This window comes from Haemaphysalis longicornis, unplaced genomic scaffold (genome assembly GCF_048455015.1).
Source record: "Haemaphysalis longicornis isolate Haplotype H1 unplaced genomic scaffold, Haemaphysalis longicornis Haplotype H1 scaffold_10, whole genome shotgun sequence".
Classification (NCBI taxonomy): Eukaryota; Metazoa; Arthropoda; class Arachnida; order Ixodida; family Ixodidae; genus Haemaphysalis; species Haemaphysalis longicornis.
Genome location: NW_027526204.1, coordinates 99,928,005 through 99,941,914, shown reverse-complemented (window position 1 = coordinate 99,941,914; position 13,910 = coordinate 99,928,005). Strand labels below are relative to the sequence as shown.

General features: G+C 49.9%; 1 protein-coding gene across 1 annotated transcript in view; it reads left to right on the top strand.

Moving 5' to 3' along the window:
• LOC144159976 (solute carrier family 22 member 6-A-like) overlaps nt 1–13,294 on the top strand; it is a 43,729-nt gene extending 30,435 nt beyond the window's left edge. The window contains exons 5-8 of the mRNA XM_077691607.1: nt 1,745–1,975; nt 2,066–2,280; nt 5,191–5,372; nt 13,139–13,294. Of these exons, the coding sequence (XP_077547733.1) occupies nt 1,745–1,975; nt 2,066–2,280; nt 5,191–5,372; nt 13,139–13,294 (784 nt within the window). The remainder of the gene's footprint in view (nt 1–1,744; nt 1,976–2,065; nt 2,281–5,190; nt 5,373–13,138) is intronic.
• The last annotated feature ends 616 nt before the right edge of the window (nt 13,295–13,910 follow it).

Below are 13,910 nucleotides of genomic sequence, written 5' to 3'. Positions count from 1 at the left end.
AATGCTACGCTAGTTGAAGCCGCCAAAACGAAAGTGAAAACGCAAATCACCGTTTTTTTTTTTGCAACGTGGGCAGTTAAGGCGGAAAGTAGCTTTGATACTTGCAATAAATGGATTATTTTGGTATGGTAATGGCTACTGTACTGTGTTCGTTTCTGCCTACGCGGATGGCGGAGTTGGGGAGGCGGCGGGGGGCTCCAGCGGATTGCGAACTCGTAACAATAAGCTCGTTATAGGCGGGTTCGGCTATATCGAACTATTGGATATATCGAACTAATCGCGGTGCATATTGAAGTTCGCTATAAACGGGTTTGACTGTAGTAACTCGCAGAACACGCGGCGGTGGCACCCTGTATTTGGACAAACATAGCTAGTTAAGACACGATATTACAAATTCCGCATATTGAACTTAGTTTTTCTGGACACATTTCTCGTACCTTTTCTTCAAATCCGTCTTGCTTCAAGAAGAAGGCACTGTGACCGCATGGTCGCAACTGGAGAGCAGTGATGCTGCCTAGTAGTGGTGAAAGAACCAGAAATGAAGTACAAGATTCGCCTTCCGTAGATAGACGACGAATCAGGGCAGCACAAAAACCCGCCAAAGCCTCATGTTATGCTTCCATTCCTGAAGAGCAAGGTATTGCTCAGAAATATGCGAAGGTTGAGTAAATGTATTTGCATGTTTCCTCGCGAGACATGCAGCATCAACTGTCATGCCCCTACTTGCAGTCAAATTCTGCCACAGCTTGTGTATCATCGCTGAATGTAAAGAAAAATTTGCTAGTACGCTTCTACCTAAGGTCCCTATATTTATATCTTACTAACAACCATTATAACGAAGATCTCAGAAATACGTCATCTGTCAGAGGTCAATTTTCGGAGAATACTATTCCCCGGGGCTCCATACGACACCTGTGTTGCACCTTATCATTTGAAATCCTCAAGCTACCAGCAGGGCTGGGTTCGGTGGAATAGCCGGATAAGAAATATTCCTCACTAGTAGAGCATAAGTCAAATTGTGGCATGAAATAGGATAGATGAATCGTAAGGGAACCTACCCCGTGCCTAAATTTCTTGCGGGGCCCAGCTTGCTTTGCAAAAAAACACACAAGTCACGCATTATCCTGAGGGTTTTTCGGGAGTCTTCGTGAAGCGTTCGTACCGCGATGTGTCGGTGGTAGCCTTGCTTGAATTTCATTTCATTTATTCATCATCGTTTGAAGCTCTAAAGCATTCCTTAAGGGGGAGGTGAGAGGGGGCGCACATCAAAGTTGCAACAGCTTCATAAAAAGGCAACATTGGTGTCACAAATTGCAACAAGCAAGAACAACAAATAAAATAAACACAGAAAGAAATGAACAAAGAAGTGATAGCCGCAAGTCCATGAATTAATTTTGCAGCACTGTAATAATAGGACGAAAAAAGAGCAAGGAAACACCGAAGGCAAGCGTAGAACCCAGTTGGCATCGCTTTGGTTACTGACATCGGTAAGCTTATCACGAAATTTTTTGTGCTAGCTGCATGAAATCAAAATTCATATCTATATTATGGATACGGATTTCAACGGGAAATATAGCGATAGGTGTCTTGATTGCAGTTAATAGCTTGCGCTGCCTCAGCTTCACCCGCACTCTGACAATAAAAAGAGTATTTTCGAGTATTTTCGATATTTTCCATTTGTCATCGATGTAGTGACACCGTTTTAGGCAGACATAGCAAAAATTATGTACTTTACTTTTCACAGCTTTGTCCACGAGTCTCCACGATGGCTCATCACGACAGGAAAGGAAGGACGCGCTGAAGACGTCATTGCCAAGATACTGAGGATGAACCGTATGACCGTCCCCGACTGCAACTCTACCGTGCGGAATCTCGTGAGGAAAATACAAGAGTCTTCAGCCACCGCTATAGGACCTTTAGAGATTCTGAAGCACAGCGCGATCAGGAAGCACACCATCATGCTCTTCCTGCTCTGGTGAGTTATACACCCCGAAAGATGTTTTGTCATTGCCTCAAGATAATATCAAGGTCTAGTTGAATGCGATAAACCTTTCGAATCACGCAGGTTCTGCGACAACCTCCTCATGTACACCTTCGTGATTGGATCGGCGTACATTAAAGGCAGTCACCTGGTCAACTTCGCTGTGTCAACGGCTGCCGAAATGCCTGCTTCTTTTCTGGGCCTCGCCCTGGTCTACTATTGTCGCCGTAGGCCTTCGCAGGTTTCCACCCTCCTGTTGGCGGCAGCAGTTGCTGTGGCAGCGCAGTTAACTCCACCCGGTGCGTAGATTGACAAACTCCATCACTGGCATTTATACAAAGAATAAAGTTCAAAGTGGTATTAATAAGTTGAGCTAAGCTGGAATTTTTTTAGTAAGTTTGGTCGGGTGGCGCTATCATATGGTGGTTTTCCAAGTGGCCTCTTTGTCGACCCATGTCGCTTCATATGCAATGGTATATGAATGGAGAGTTTTTAATGACAGTCATCTTGTTATGAGAGTTTGGATAAACTGTTACGACGAAACTGTCACTAATGATAGTTGGATGATCAGGCATAAAAAGGGACTGGCATACGATGAATGCAAATACACGATCTGCCACGTTTAGCAGCTTTCATGTGTTAGTACAGGTGTGTACTTCCTCTTCGAGGTCACAGTTCCAGTGCCAATATTTTCAAGTATATTTATGGAGGTCACTCGGGGCCGCTAGTTGAACAGATTAAGTGAAGGGGTAGGAAGAGTCTGGACGGATTACCTACGAACAGGCCCAAAACTACGCGAACTGATTCTATATAAGTAAAATGCAACTTGACTGAACGTCATTTAAACAAAGTATTCAGTTGTATGAACTATTTTTAAATCCCCCGGTGAACCTCCATTCAACCTAATGCAAACGCCCTTCAGTTGAACGAAATTCAGCGCAGGGCGCATTTCATTTTACGAGCATATTTCATGACACCAACCTATGTCTCCCACATCATAGTTATTACTTCAACAAGCAGAACCTGCACTTTTTGTAGCACGTTTTTTGTTGAGCACCGCGTTTCATTACCGCGCGACAAACATAGGGCCCCATTTTAACTTTGAACTGGATTGGCTACCTAGATAATCTCTCACCCAGCCGAAGCGATAGCCACAGCCACGGCTACAGCTTTAGCCCTACAACCGCTATAAAAACAAAGAAAAGGCATTGGCGTGCTGAATAATCATAAGCACCAAAAGAAAGCGCCTGTGTGTAAACGAAAAATTGGATGCTTTGCATAGGATGGACTCCGGGCAGGGTGAAGGCGACGTTGTGAAGGTATCTGGGATCCCGCCGTCACCATTGTCTACGATTAAGAGCCAGCGCGAAGCAATCGCAGCCGCATCGGAAAGTTCACAGCTCTGTCCCGTGCGCAAAACACTATGCGCTGGGCATTTTACTAAAGTTGACGAAGCCGTTGCCACATGGCTAGTGGATATACGATCCAGAAACATACTTCCGATGTTTTCTTTAGCTTTCAGTTGAGTGAACTTTCATTGTAACAAACTTTTTCCTGTGGTCCGTTACGTTCGTTCAAGTGAAGTTTCACTGTATATGACATGGAAACATTTAACACGATTGCAAACATTGTACCACTCCCTGGCGACGGCGACTGTAGGCCAGAGACATTCTTTATCTAAATAGGCGAGAAAATGTGCAGAGGCGTAAAAGCTGACGGTTCCTAGCAAAAAAGAACTGAAGCAGATACGGCAACGCTCAGGGTGATAATTGTAGCTCTAGAAACGAACGTCATCAGAAGTCGTTCAGTTTGCAGGTGTGCTTTGAAAAGTCTTGAAAGAATCCGGGAAAATATCGAAATTACCCTTTGAAGATGTGGACTCCTTCGGGCCCTTTCCTATCATTACAGTTGTGGCGGGCGCTGTAATGACCGATATGCTCTCACATAGACGCGTACGGATAACTAGTTTTGAGTCAGGAACATAACATATCGCATAATAAAACTTTCTTCTAAACCCGTAGGCTAGGAGAACGTATCCACACCTCTGCGTTCCTTTACACCTCACCCCTACTGAACAGCTGACACGATGGTCTCAAGTAAAGTATGCTCTCACGCTATACTTGTCAGCCTTCGAAGAAGCGAGCAGACGTCGAGCTCTTCACACTGACGCCCCGCAGACCGCGGCAAAATCATTTTAGGACATTCTCTGGGCTTCCCTACCAGCTGGTTTCGGCCAGGAGCCGATCGGCGAGACTTAGGATGGGTGAGCATCAGGACCAGGATGTCGATCATAGAGCATAATGGGAGCTTACGTTACGTTATCACTCATTACGTTACGTTATCACTCTTACGTTATCACTCATCATCACATTTTCTTCTTACCAAATTCTTAAAAAGAGGAAACTACTCTGTCTAATATAGAATTAGCCGTTATACGAAAACTGTTGTCTTCCTCACTGCCGCAGCAATGACACAATCTAAAGCTGACTGTAAAGGCTCCTCCCCAGTACAACAGTTATGCTGCGGTGAAGGCAGCAAAAGAGGCGTCACATTGCGATGGAAGAAATAACCCATCTTCCCGGAACCAAAGACGCTGGTTCTGCTACTCTGGTTCTGCTACGCTACTCTGCTCCTGCCCCCACTACGCGGGGCCGAGAGCAGAGCTCCAACGAGCGCTCCAGCATCGAGGCCTTCCCAGCGCCGGCATGGAGGACCTTCTGTTCCCGAAGGGGCCTGGGCGGCAACCCAACGGGAAGTCTTCACCCATCTGCCCCATTACCTGGAGACGACCGGCCTCACGAAGCGGCTATAGCCCGGAGTGCAGTAACTTACTGATGTGCCCTGAATGACAGCTTTCTAGGACTGACAAGCCTTCTTATTCCTTTCTCTCTCTTTCTCTGTATAGCTCTGCTTTATCATGTCCACCCCCTCTACTTCTCTTCCCCTGCACAGGGTTGTACGCAGGTGAGCTCCCTGCCGAGAGCAAAAGATCCCCAGTGCATTTCCTTTCCTTTGCCTCTTCCGCAAACCACAACCCCCACCCCCATTGGCTAATGCTCATAAGGCTTTTTATTATTATTGACAAGTTATGATGAATTTCTTGAAGGTGACACAAGCCGCAAGTGAAGCCGATTCTGCGTAATGGCATTATGTCACACGCCAGTTGTTTTCTTTCTGTGTTGTTAGCAAATTCACCGCCTTCTTCGCAGCGTTTTCCTACGTTGGCCTCTCCTTGTCCATGGTCGGTCGCTTCGTCCTCATTCTGTCGGCGTGCGTCAAGTGGGTGTGGACCATGGAGCTGTATCCGACAGCAGCCCGCGGCTTTGGCTTCGCCGCCTGCTTCACAATCGGCCGCATAGGCGGCATTGTGGCACCCTTTATGACTTTGCTGGTGAGTTGCCGTGCAACCACCCTGAAACACTGTTCAGGTTTTCGGCATTTTTCTTCCGCCAAACACAGTTGGCCCTTAATTTAGCCGTGTAAAATGTGCCTATTCGTATATAATTAGGTAGCTACACCTTGCAAACGTGTATGAAAGAACGTATAAAAGTGCTAGGACCGAACGTAAACGCGGAAGTTATAAATGAAACGTAAAAACATCTCGAGCAATAACATATTCATAGAGAAGTACAAGAATTAGAAGCACCGCGACTCGCCGCCGTTGTGCTGCTGAGCCAATGGACCTGGTTCGATCCCAGCCATGCTGATTGCTTTTGAGATGGATGGTAAATACGAAAACGTCCGTAAGCCGACCTTTCGGCGGACTTCAAATATTCCCATGTGCTCAAAATTAAACCGGATCCTTCTACTCTGGTACGCATCATAGCCTAAAATTGGCTTCGGTGCGTAGAAGCCCACGGATTTGAATTTAAACTTTTCAATACACTCTATTTTTGTGCAGTGTCTCGGGGCCTAGCACGCAGAGTATTAATAAGCTGCCCGTTTTTTGCAATCCCAGCATTCCATCGGTGTCTGCAACGTTAGGCTGGTCGAACGCCACTAACTTTGATACTACAGTCCTCCGTTATTTCCTTCCTTACAAAAACGCATGCGATAAGCGGTAAGCCCCACAACGCCCGCCATGTTCCCATGTTTAAACTTCTGTGGTCCATACATTGATTGATTGATTGATTGATTGATTGATTGATTGATTGATTGATTGATTGATTGATTGATTGATTGATTGATTGATTGATTGATTGATTGATTGTTAAGTTTAACGCGCCTACGCTACACAGGAGATGAGGCGCGCTGTAGTGGAGGGCTCCGGATCAGTTTTGAACACCTCGGGATCTGTAACGTGCGCCGAAATCTCGAACACACGTGCGTTTTTTGCTTTTGGCTACCATCAGAAAAGCGGCCACACCTCAGTTAGCAATTAACAAAGTTTCTTGCAGCAACTCTATGCAAGCACTCGTAGTTGTTGAGACAATCAAGTGTCTATGTCCGAATATTGCATCTATATTGTCGCGAACCATACATTGGGTTTGTTTATTTGTGTTTTGCTTTTACCGCCGGCTGCGCCGGTCTGTGTTATCTCTGCGCCAAGGGAAGCGCGTGTTCCATTCTTTCTTTCTGTGCCGCATGTGTTATCTGTTGTGATAGGGAGAGCATTCCGATCTAACGTGAACAGCCCAGAATAATCTTCTTGGATCTACTATGTTCTCGATGCGAATCGACGTTTCGAGAACCACGCGCGCCAAAAGATAAAAAGCCTGCAGTGCGGACGCCGGGGCATTCGATTCTGCGACGCTCTCCGACGCACGTAACGTCACTTTGTTGACCACTGCTTCGCCGCCTCTGTATTCTTTTCAGTTGTTAGGGGAGCACAAGTTCGCTCCAATAAACTTGTTTCTTTTCCAAACAACTGCTTCGTCCTTGGCTACGTGACATCTGGTGGAGGTGCTGGTTACGCACCCTTCATGCCCACTACAACCTCTGGAAGCCGCCAAGCCAGTCCAACAAGAGCCAGCCTCCGCGTGCAAGATTTACCACCCGAGTTCGGTCTACTGCCGGAGAAGACGAAGAAGAAAAACGTCGTAACCAGCACCATGCTCAACCAAGCCAATCCTCCTGTCGTTCTGCAGCAGCCACGGGAACCGCCATCATTCCGAGGAGCCCCCGCAGAAGACCCAGAAGAATGGTTGGAGAAACTGGAGCGCGTCCGGAAGTTCAACAGGTGGGACGACGCAGAAACGTTCCGGCACGTTTTCTTTTACTTGGAAGATTCGGCTCGCACTTGGTTGGAGAACCACGAGAGCTCCTTGACAAACTGGGCTCAGTTCAAAAGCGAGTTCACTAAGACCTTCACTACCGTCGTGCGGAAAGAAAGAGCCGCCCTTTTGTTGGAAACGCGCACGCAACACCCCAATGAAGGCGTCTTGATCTTCGTTGAGGAGATGAAGCAGCTATTTCGCCGCGCGGATCCCGAAATGACGGAAGAAAAGAAGTTGCGCTTCTTAATGCGCGGAGTGAAGGAGGAACTGTTTGCCGGACTTGTCCGAAATCCGCCCAAAACCGTCGCCGAATTCGTGACCGAAGCCAGCACCATTGAGAAAGCCCTCGAAATGCATGCTAAGCAGTATGACCGCAACTTTGTTGGCGCGGCCAATGCGAACGACTTTGGCAGCACGCGGATCCCGGCCGACAGCCTACGCGAGACTATCCGCGCAATAGTGAGAGAGGAGCTGCGGAAACTTCTCCCAACGCCGCCGCAGGCCCAAGTCGCTTCTCTCACCGACGTCATTAGAGAAGAAGTGCAACAAGCGTTGGGAACCTCTACGCCATCCGAGGTACCCCAAGAGCTACAAGCTATGACATACTCCGCGGCTGTTCGTCGACCCCGCCCTGCTCCAACACGCCGTCAAGAGGCCCCGCCGTACCACCGCCCACTGTCACCCGCCCGACCCCCGGTAGCCCGAAACCAGACGCCGAGGAAGACGGACGTATGGCGAACTCCCGATAACCGTCCTCTGTGCTACCACTGCGGAGAGGCCGACCACATTTACCGTCGCTGCCCATACAAGAGGCTCGGTTTGCGAGGGTTCTCCGTCGACGCCCCACGCCCCCGATACGGCCAGCGCCCTGCTGAGATCGAAGAATACCTCTCCAACACCAACCGAGGACCAGCCCGCTTCAACCGTTCACCGTCGCCCTACCCGTATCAGTCACCGAACCGCCGCAGCACTGCTGACTTCTCACGTGGAAGGTCCCCCAGCCCACGCGGGGGAAACTAAAAGCAGCAACTTCGGGAGGTAAAGTTGCACAACGGCGGAAAAATGAAAACCCTCCAACGACGCAAGGACTCGCCGAAGACAGTGATTCACGACATGCCTTCATCCCGACGACCCGACCTAACCCTGACGAGACTCCCGAACACGACGACAGCTATACGCCGCGACGCTTACCCGACCTGACCGAGACGTCCGCTGAGAAGACGTGGACAACGACGACGCACAGTGCACGACCGTCAACACGCACAAGCCGAGATGCGACGCCCCGACGCACCCGGAACTCGAGGAAGGCGGCATCCGACGTCAAGGTGTCCATCGACGGTTTTGATGTAGTCGCCCTCGTAGACACGGGAGCCGACTACTCCGTAATGAGCGGACCATTTGCGTCTAAGCTGAAGAAAGTTATGACCAGATGGGACGGTCCGCACATACGTACAGCAGGAGGCCACCTCGTGACGCCAAGTGGAACGTGCACATCGCGCGTCACCATAGACGGCACAACGTACCCTGCGGCGTTCGTCGTTCTGCCTAACTGCTCCCGCGACGTGATTCTCGGAATGGACTTTTTGACGGACAACGGCGTAATAATTGATCTGCAGACCAAGTCGATAACATTTTCCTCCAATCACTCCACGACGCCGCAGCCGAACCCCGATCACCGTGCTGCTGTCAGGATCGCCGACGATCACATCACCCTGCCACCCCGCGCAAGCTTGATGATCGCCGTCTACTGTGAGGATGCTGCTTCTGACATCGACGCTATCGTAGAGAGTGATCGAAGGTTGCTTCTCGACCGCGGTGTCTCCGTCGCAAGAGGCATTGTGCACTTTAAGCAACGCCAATCTCACGTTTTGGTCACTAATTTCACCGAAGAGTACCAGCATTTAAACAAAAGAGCTGCAATTGCGTTCCTCGAAGAAACGCAAGAAGCAAGTGATGTGATCGCAGTCGCCGACTTTGAACGCACACCCGTAGAAACATTCAAGCTCCCGCAGCCATTCGACGTGAATCCGGCGCTACCGCAAGAACAACGGAAAAAATTATTGGCTTTGCTGCGTCGCTATAGCGAATGTTTTTCGTCGAGCGCAAAACTACGGCAGACCCCTCTAGCGAAGCACCGAATAATAACCGAAGATGGAGCCCGACCTACCCGACAGTCACCGTACCGCGTCTCTTCACACGAACGGGAAGCCATCCGGACTCAAGTCGACGACATGCTCAGCGACGACATTATACAGCCATCGAAAAGCCCCTGGGCTGCGCCCGTCGTACTCGTAAAGAAAAAAGACGGCACATTAAGGTTTTGTGTTGACTACCGGCGACTCAACAAAATCACGAAAAAGGACGTGTACCCCCTCCCCCGAATCGACGACGCCCTCGACCACCTCTGCCACGCGAAGTACTTCTCATCGATGGACCTGAAGACCGGCTACTGGCAAATTGAAGTGGACGAGAGAGACCGAGAGAAGACTGCATTTATAACCCCAGACGGCCTATACGAGTTCAAGGTGATGCCGTTTGGGCTGTGCACAGCACCAGCGACGTTTCAAAGAGTCATGGACACTGTGCTAGCTGGCCTTAAGTGGCACACCTGCCTCGTATACCTCGACGACGTAGTGGTATTCGCCCGGACTTTCGACGAACACCTTGCAAGGTTGGAGTCTGTACTCGAGGCCATTCGTACGTCGGGGTTGACGCTGAAGCCTGAAAAGTGCCGTTTCGCATACGGGGAACTCAAGTTCTTGGGCCACGTCGTCAACGCCGCGGGAGTCCTACCTGACCCGGAAAAACATCAGCCATTGCGAACTTCCCAAGGCCGAAAGACAAGAAGGGCGTGCGAAGATTTCTCGGGCTGTGCGCATACTACCGGCGCTTCGTCGCAAACTTCGCACGAATTGCAGAGCCACTCACGCGCTTGACGAAAGATAGCACCCCTTTCAGCTGGGAAAACGACCAAGAAAAAGCATTCGGCGAGCTGCAAAAACGCCTGCAAAGACCACCCGTGCTCGCTCATTTCGACGAAAATTCCGAAACGGAAATGCACACCGACGCCAGTGATATAGGCTTGGGTGCCGTCCTTGTCCAAAAGCAAAGCGGCTGCGAAAGGGTAATCGCCTATGCCAGCCGTGGTCTGTCGAAGGAGGAGAAAAACTATTCTGCGTCTGAGAAAGAGTGCCTGGCTATTATATGGGCGATTTCAAAATTTCGCCCATACGTGTATGGAAGGCCATTCAAGGTTGTAACAGACCACCATGCGCTGTGTTGGCTCGCCAATTTGAAGGACCCCTCTGGCCGTCTTGGGCGGTGGAGCTTGCGCCTGCAGGAGTTCGACGTTACAGTCGTTTATAAATCCGGCAGGAAACACTCCGACGCCGACTGCCTGTCCCGCGCCCCCGTCGACCCACCACCACAAGACTCTGATGAAGACAGCGCGTTCTTCGGGATTGTAACGGAGAGCGACCTAGCCGCCCAGCAGCGTGCTGACCCCGACTTACGCGTCATAATCGAGTACCTCGAGGGATGCAACGTTGCCGTTCCTAGGACCTTCAAACGCAGCTTACCAGCATTCAGCCTGAGAAACTCCGTCCTTGTGAAGAAGAATTTCAGCCCCGGAACAAGAGCGAATTACCTTCTCGTCATCCCCGCGGACCTTCGTGACGAAATTTTGGAAGCGTGCCACGACGACCCGTCTTCCGGACATCTGGGCACAGCCCGCACTATTGGAAAAATCAAGGCGAGGTACTACTGGCCCGGCCTTACCTCTGACGTCACCCACTACGTCCGGAGCTGCCGTGACTGCCAGCGACGAAAAACGCCGCCGACAAGACCCGCCGGACTTCTGCAACCGATCGCCGTCCCATCGAGACCATTTCAACAGATTGGAATGGACCTTTTAGGCCCGTTCCCTACGTCACGATCACAGAACAAGTGGATTGTCGTAGCGACAGACTACATGACGCGCTACGCAGAGACCGCCGCTCTTCCGAGGGGGACTGCACAAGAAGTGGCGAAGTTCTTTGTAAGCCAAGTTGTGCTGCGGCATGGAGCCCCGGAAGTCCTAATCACAGACCGTGGAACGGCATTTACTGCGGAGCTGATGCAAGGAGTATTACGCTACAGCAACACGGATCACCGAAGAACGACGGCGTACCACCCCCAAACGAACGGACTAACAGAACGTCTGAACAAGACAATCGCAGATATGCTGTCAATGTACGTTGACGTTGAACATAAGACTTGGGACGAAGTGCTCCCGTATGTCACGTTTGCGTACAACACGGCTATCCAAGAGACGACGCAGCTGACGCCGTTCGAGCTTGTCTACGGTAGAATGCCGACTACGATGCTCGACGCCATGCTTCCGCACGTAGAAGACGACGACCTCAACGCCGACGTCCACGGATATCTTCAACGTGCGGAGGAGGCCCGCCAGCTCGCTCGAGTTCGTATAACGAACCAGCAGCTGGTGGATGCGGGCCGCTACAACCTCCGACGCCGAGACGCCGAGTACCAACCAGGGGATCGTGTGTGGGTTTGGACTCCCATCCGACGACGCGGACTCAGTGAGAAGCTCTTGCGACGGTATTTCGGACCCTACCAGATTCTACGACGTGTTGGCCAACTTTCCTACGAAGTGATCCCCGATGGTGACTCCGGCACATCACGACAACGCACGCGGCCTGAAGTCGTCCACGTGGTTCGCTTAAAACCTTTCTACGGACGATGACGAACTTTTATTTTCATTTGTTCGGACTGTCGCTTATGTTAGCATCGGGTCGATGCACTCTTAGAGGGGGGGTAATGTCGCGAACCATACATTGGGTTTGTTTATTTGTGTTTTGCTTTTACCGCCGGCTGCGCCGGTCTGTGTTATCTCTGCGCCAAGGGAAGCGCGTGTTCCATTCTTTCTTTCTGTGCCGCATGTGTTATCTGTTGTGATAGGGAGAGCATTCCGATCTAAAGTGAACAGCCCAGAATAATCTTCTTGGATCTACTATGTTCTCGATGCGAATCGACGTTTCGAGAACCACGCGCGCCAAAAGATAAAAAGCCTGCAGTGCGGACGCCGGGGCATTCGATTCTGCGACGCTCTCCGACGCACGTAACGTCACTTTGTTGACCACTGCTTCGCCGCCTCTGTATTCTTTTCAGTTGTTAGGGGAGCACAAGTTCGCTCCAATAAACTTGTTTCTTTTCCAAACAACTGCTTCGTCCTTGGATACGTGACAATATTATAGCGACTTAAAAGCACTTGAATAAAGGCGGCACGGAACCGGTAACTAGTCATACTTTAGGCACAAAGACGTTCACTCAGCGAATCACCCTCATCAAACCAGTTTAAGAGCAACAAGCTTGACGAATTTATAAAATCCCTGCAGTCGCAATAACTACGGAGAGTCCTATGTTACTCGCGGTGAATATATGCGTAGCCTTATTCATATGCGAGCCTTGAGATACGCTTTACTATGGGTTGATTTACCCGCTTAAAAGTGGAGCCATAGGCTGACGCTATCTCCTCGCGACACTTCGGCATGCGCCCGAAAAAAATACTGTTGAGTAATTTGAGAGAATGCCGTTGTTTGAGATTCCGGCGCACGTTAAACATCCCCAGATCGCCAAAATTAATCCAGAGCCCTCCCCTACAGCGCACCTCATCGCCTGTGTAGCGTCGGCGCGTTAAACCTAATAATCAAATCAAGAGGAGACCGTGATCAAAACACAATGAATGCTTGTTGTAGTCTATTTGATATAGTCTATTTGACTTTGAAATCTCTTATAATTGGCATGAGTGCCATGTGACCAGGTTTTATTTGCAGTGGTGCGAAGCTGTGGAAGGTTGAACAACTTTCACAAGCTTTTCCCTGTCAGTATCTGCCTGTTTTCTAGTTACATTATTACGAAGGTAGTGTTTGCCCTTTTGCAGAACAAGTATGCTCCCGGATATGCTGTTGCAGCGCTGCTTGGGGCTGCCGGGATCTTGGGCGCCACGATGGCGGCTCTGCTGCCGGAGACTCGAGGTGTAGAATTGCCCGATACGTTCGAGGATGCCGAAGAAATAGCAAAGAAGCCAGCTAGATGAGGAAACCACGAGTGACTGACTATCACACATGGGGAGGCAAGCTCCAAAAAAATGCGCAGCGTGCCCCTCTTGCTACGTTGGCAAGTCATAAATCCAAGCCTTGCAAGGGGCTCTGCTTGGCCGTTTTATATGTACGTAAGTAACCCCTTCGGTCCGGCGGGCAGTTACCTTATGGCCTGCAATGACGTCACATAAGCCAGCAGTTCTGTTGATGACTACCTCAATGAAGTATTTGAAGTTGTGGTAATGTCCATACCTGGCCAGGAAATCCAGATAGTATCTGACCACTATGGTGTACTATTGGCCGATAACACGCAATGATTTTACAACTTAGCACCAGTATACCCAGTTTCCAGCAGCTCTCTAGAACTTGCTCAAGGAGCTGCACAGGACACCGTTACAGCAGACGGCACTAGCAATCCGCGAGTTCAGACCGCTCACAACTAGAATGTATAACTGCTGAGTTAAGGCAGCTTAGCTGTTCTTTCACAGGAAACTGCTGGGATTGATTCTGACGTAATAGGACTTGACCAGCATACTGACTTAAACAATTGCATAATGGGCGCCTCCTCTGCTTTCGAGGGCATGACGAAAAAAAGGAGTTGGTTTTCCATGC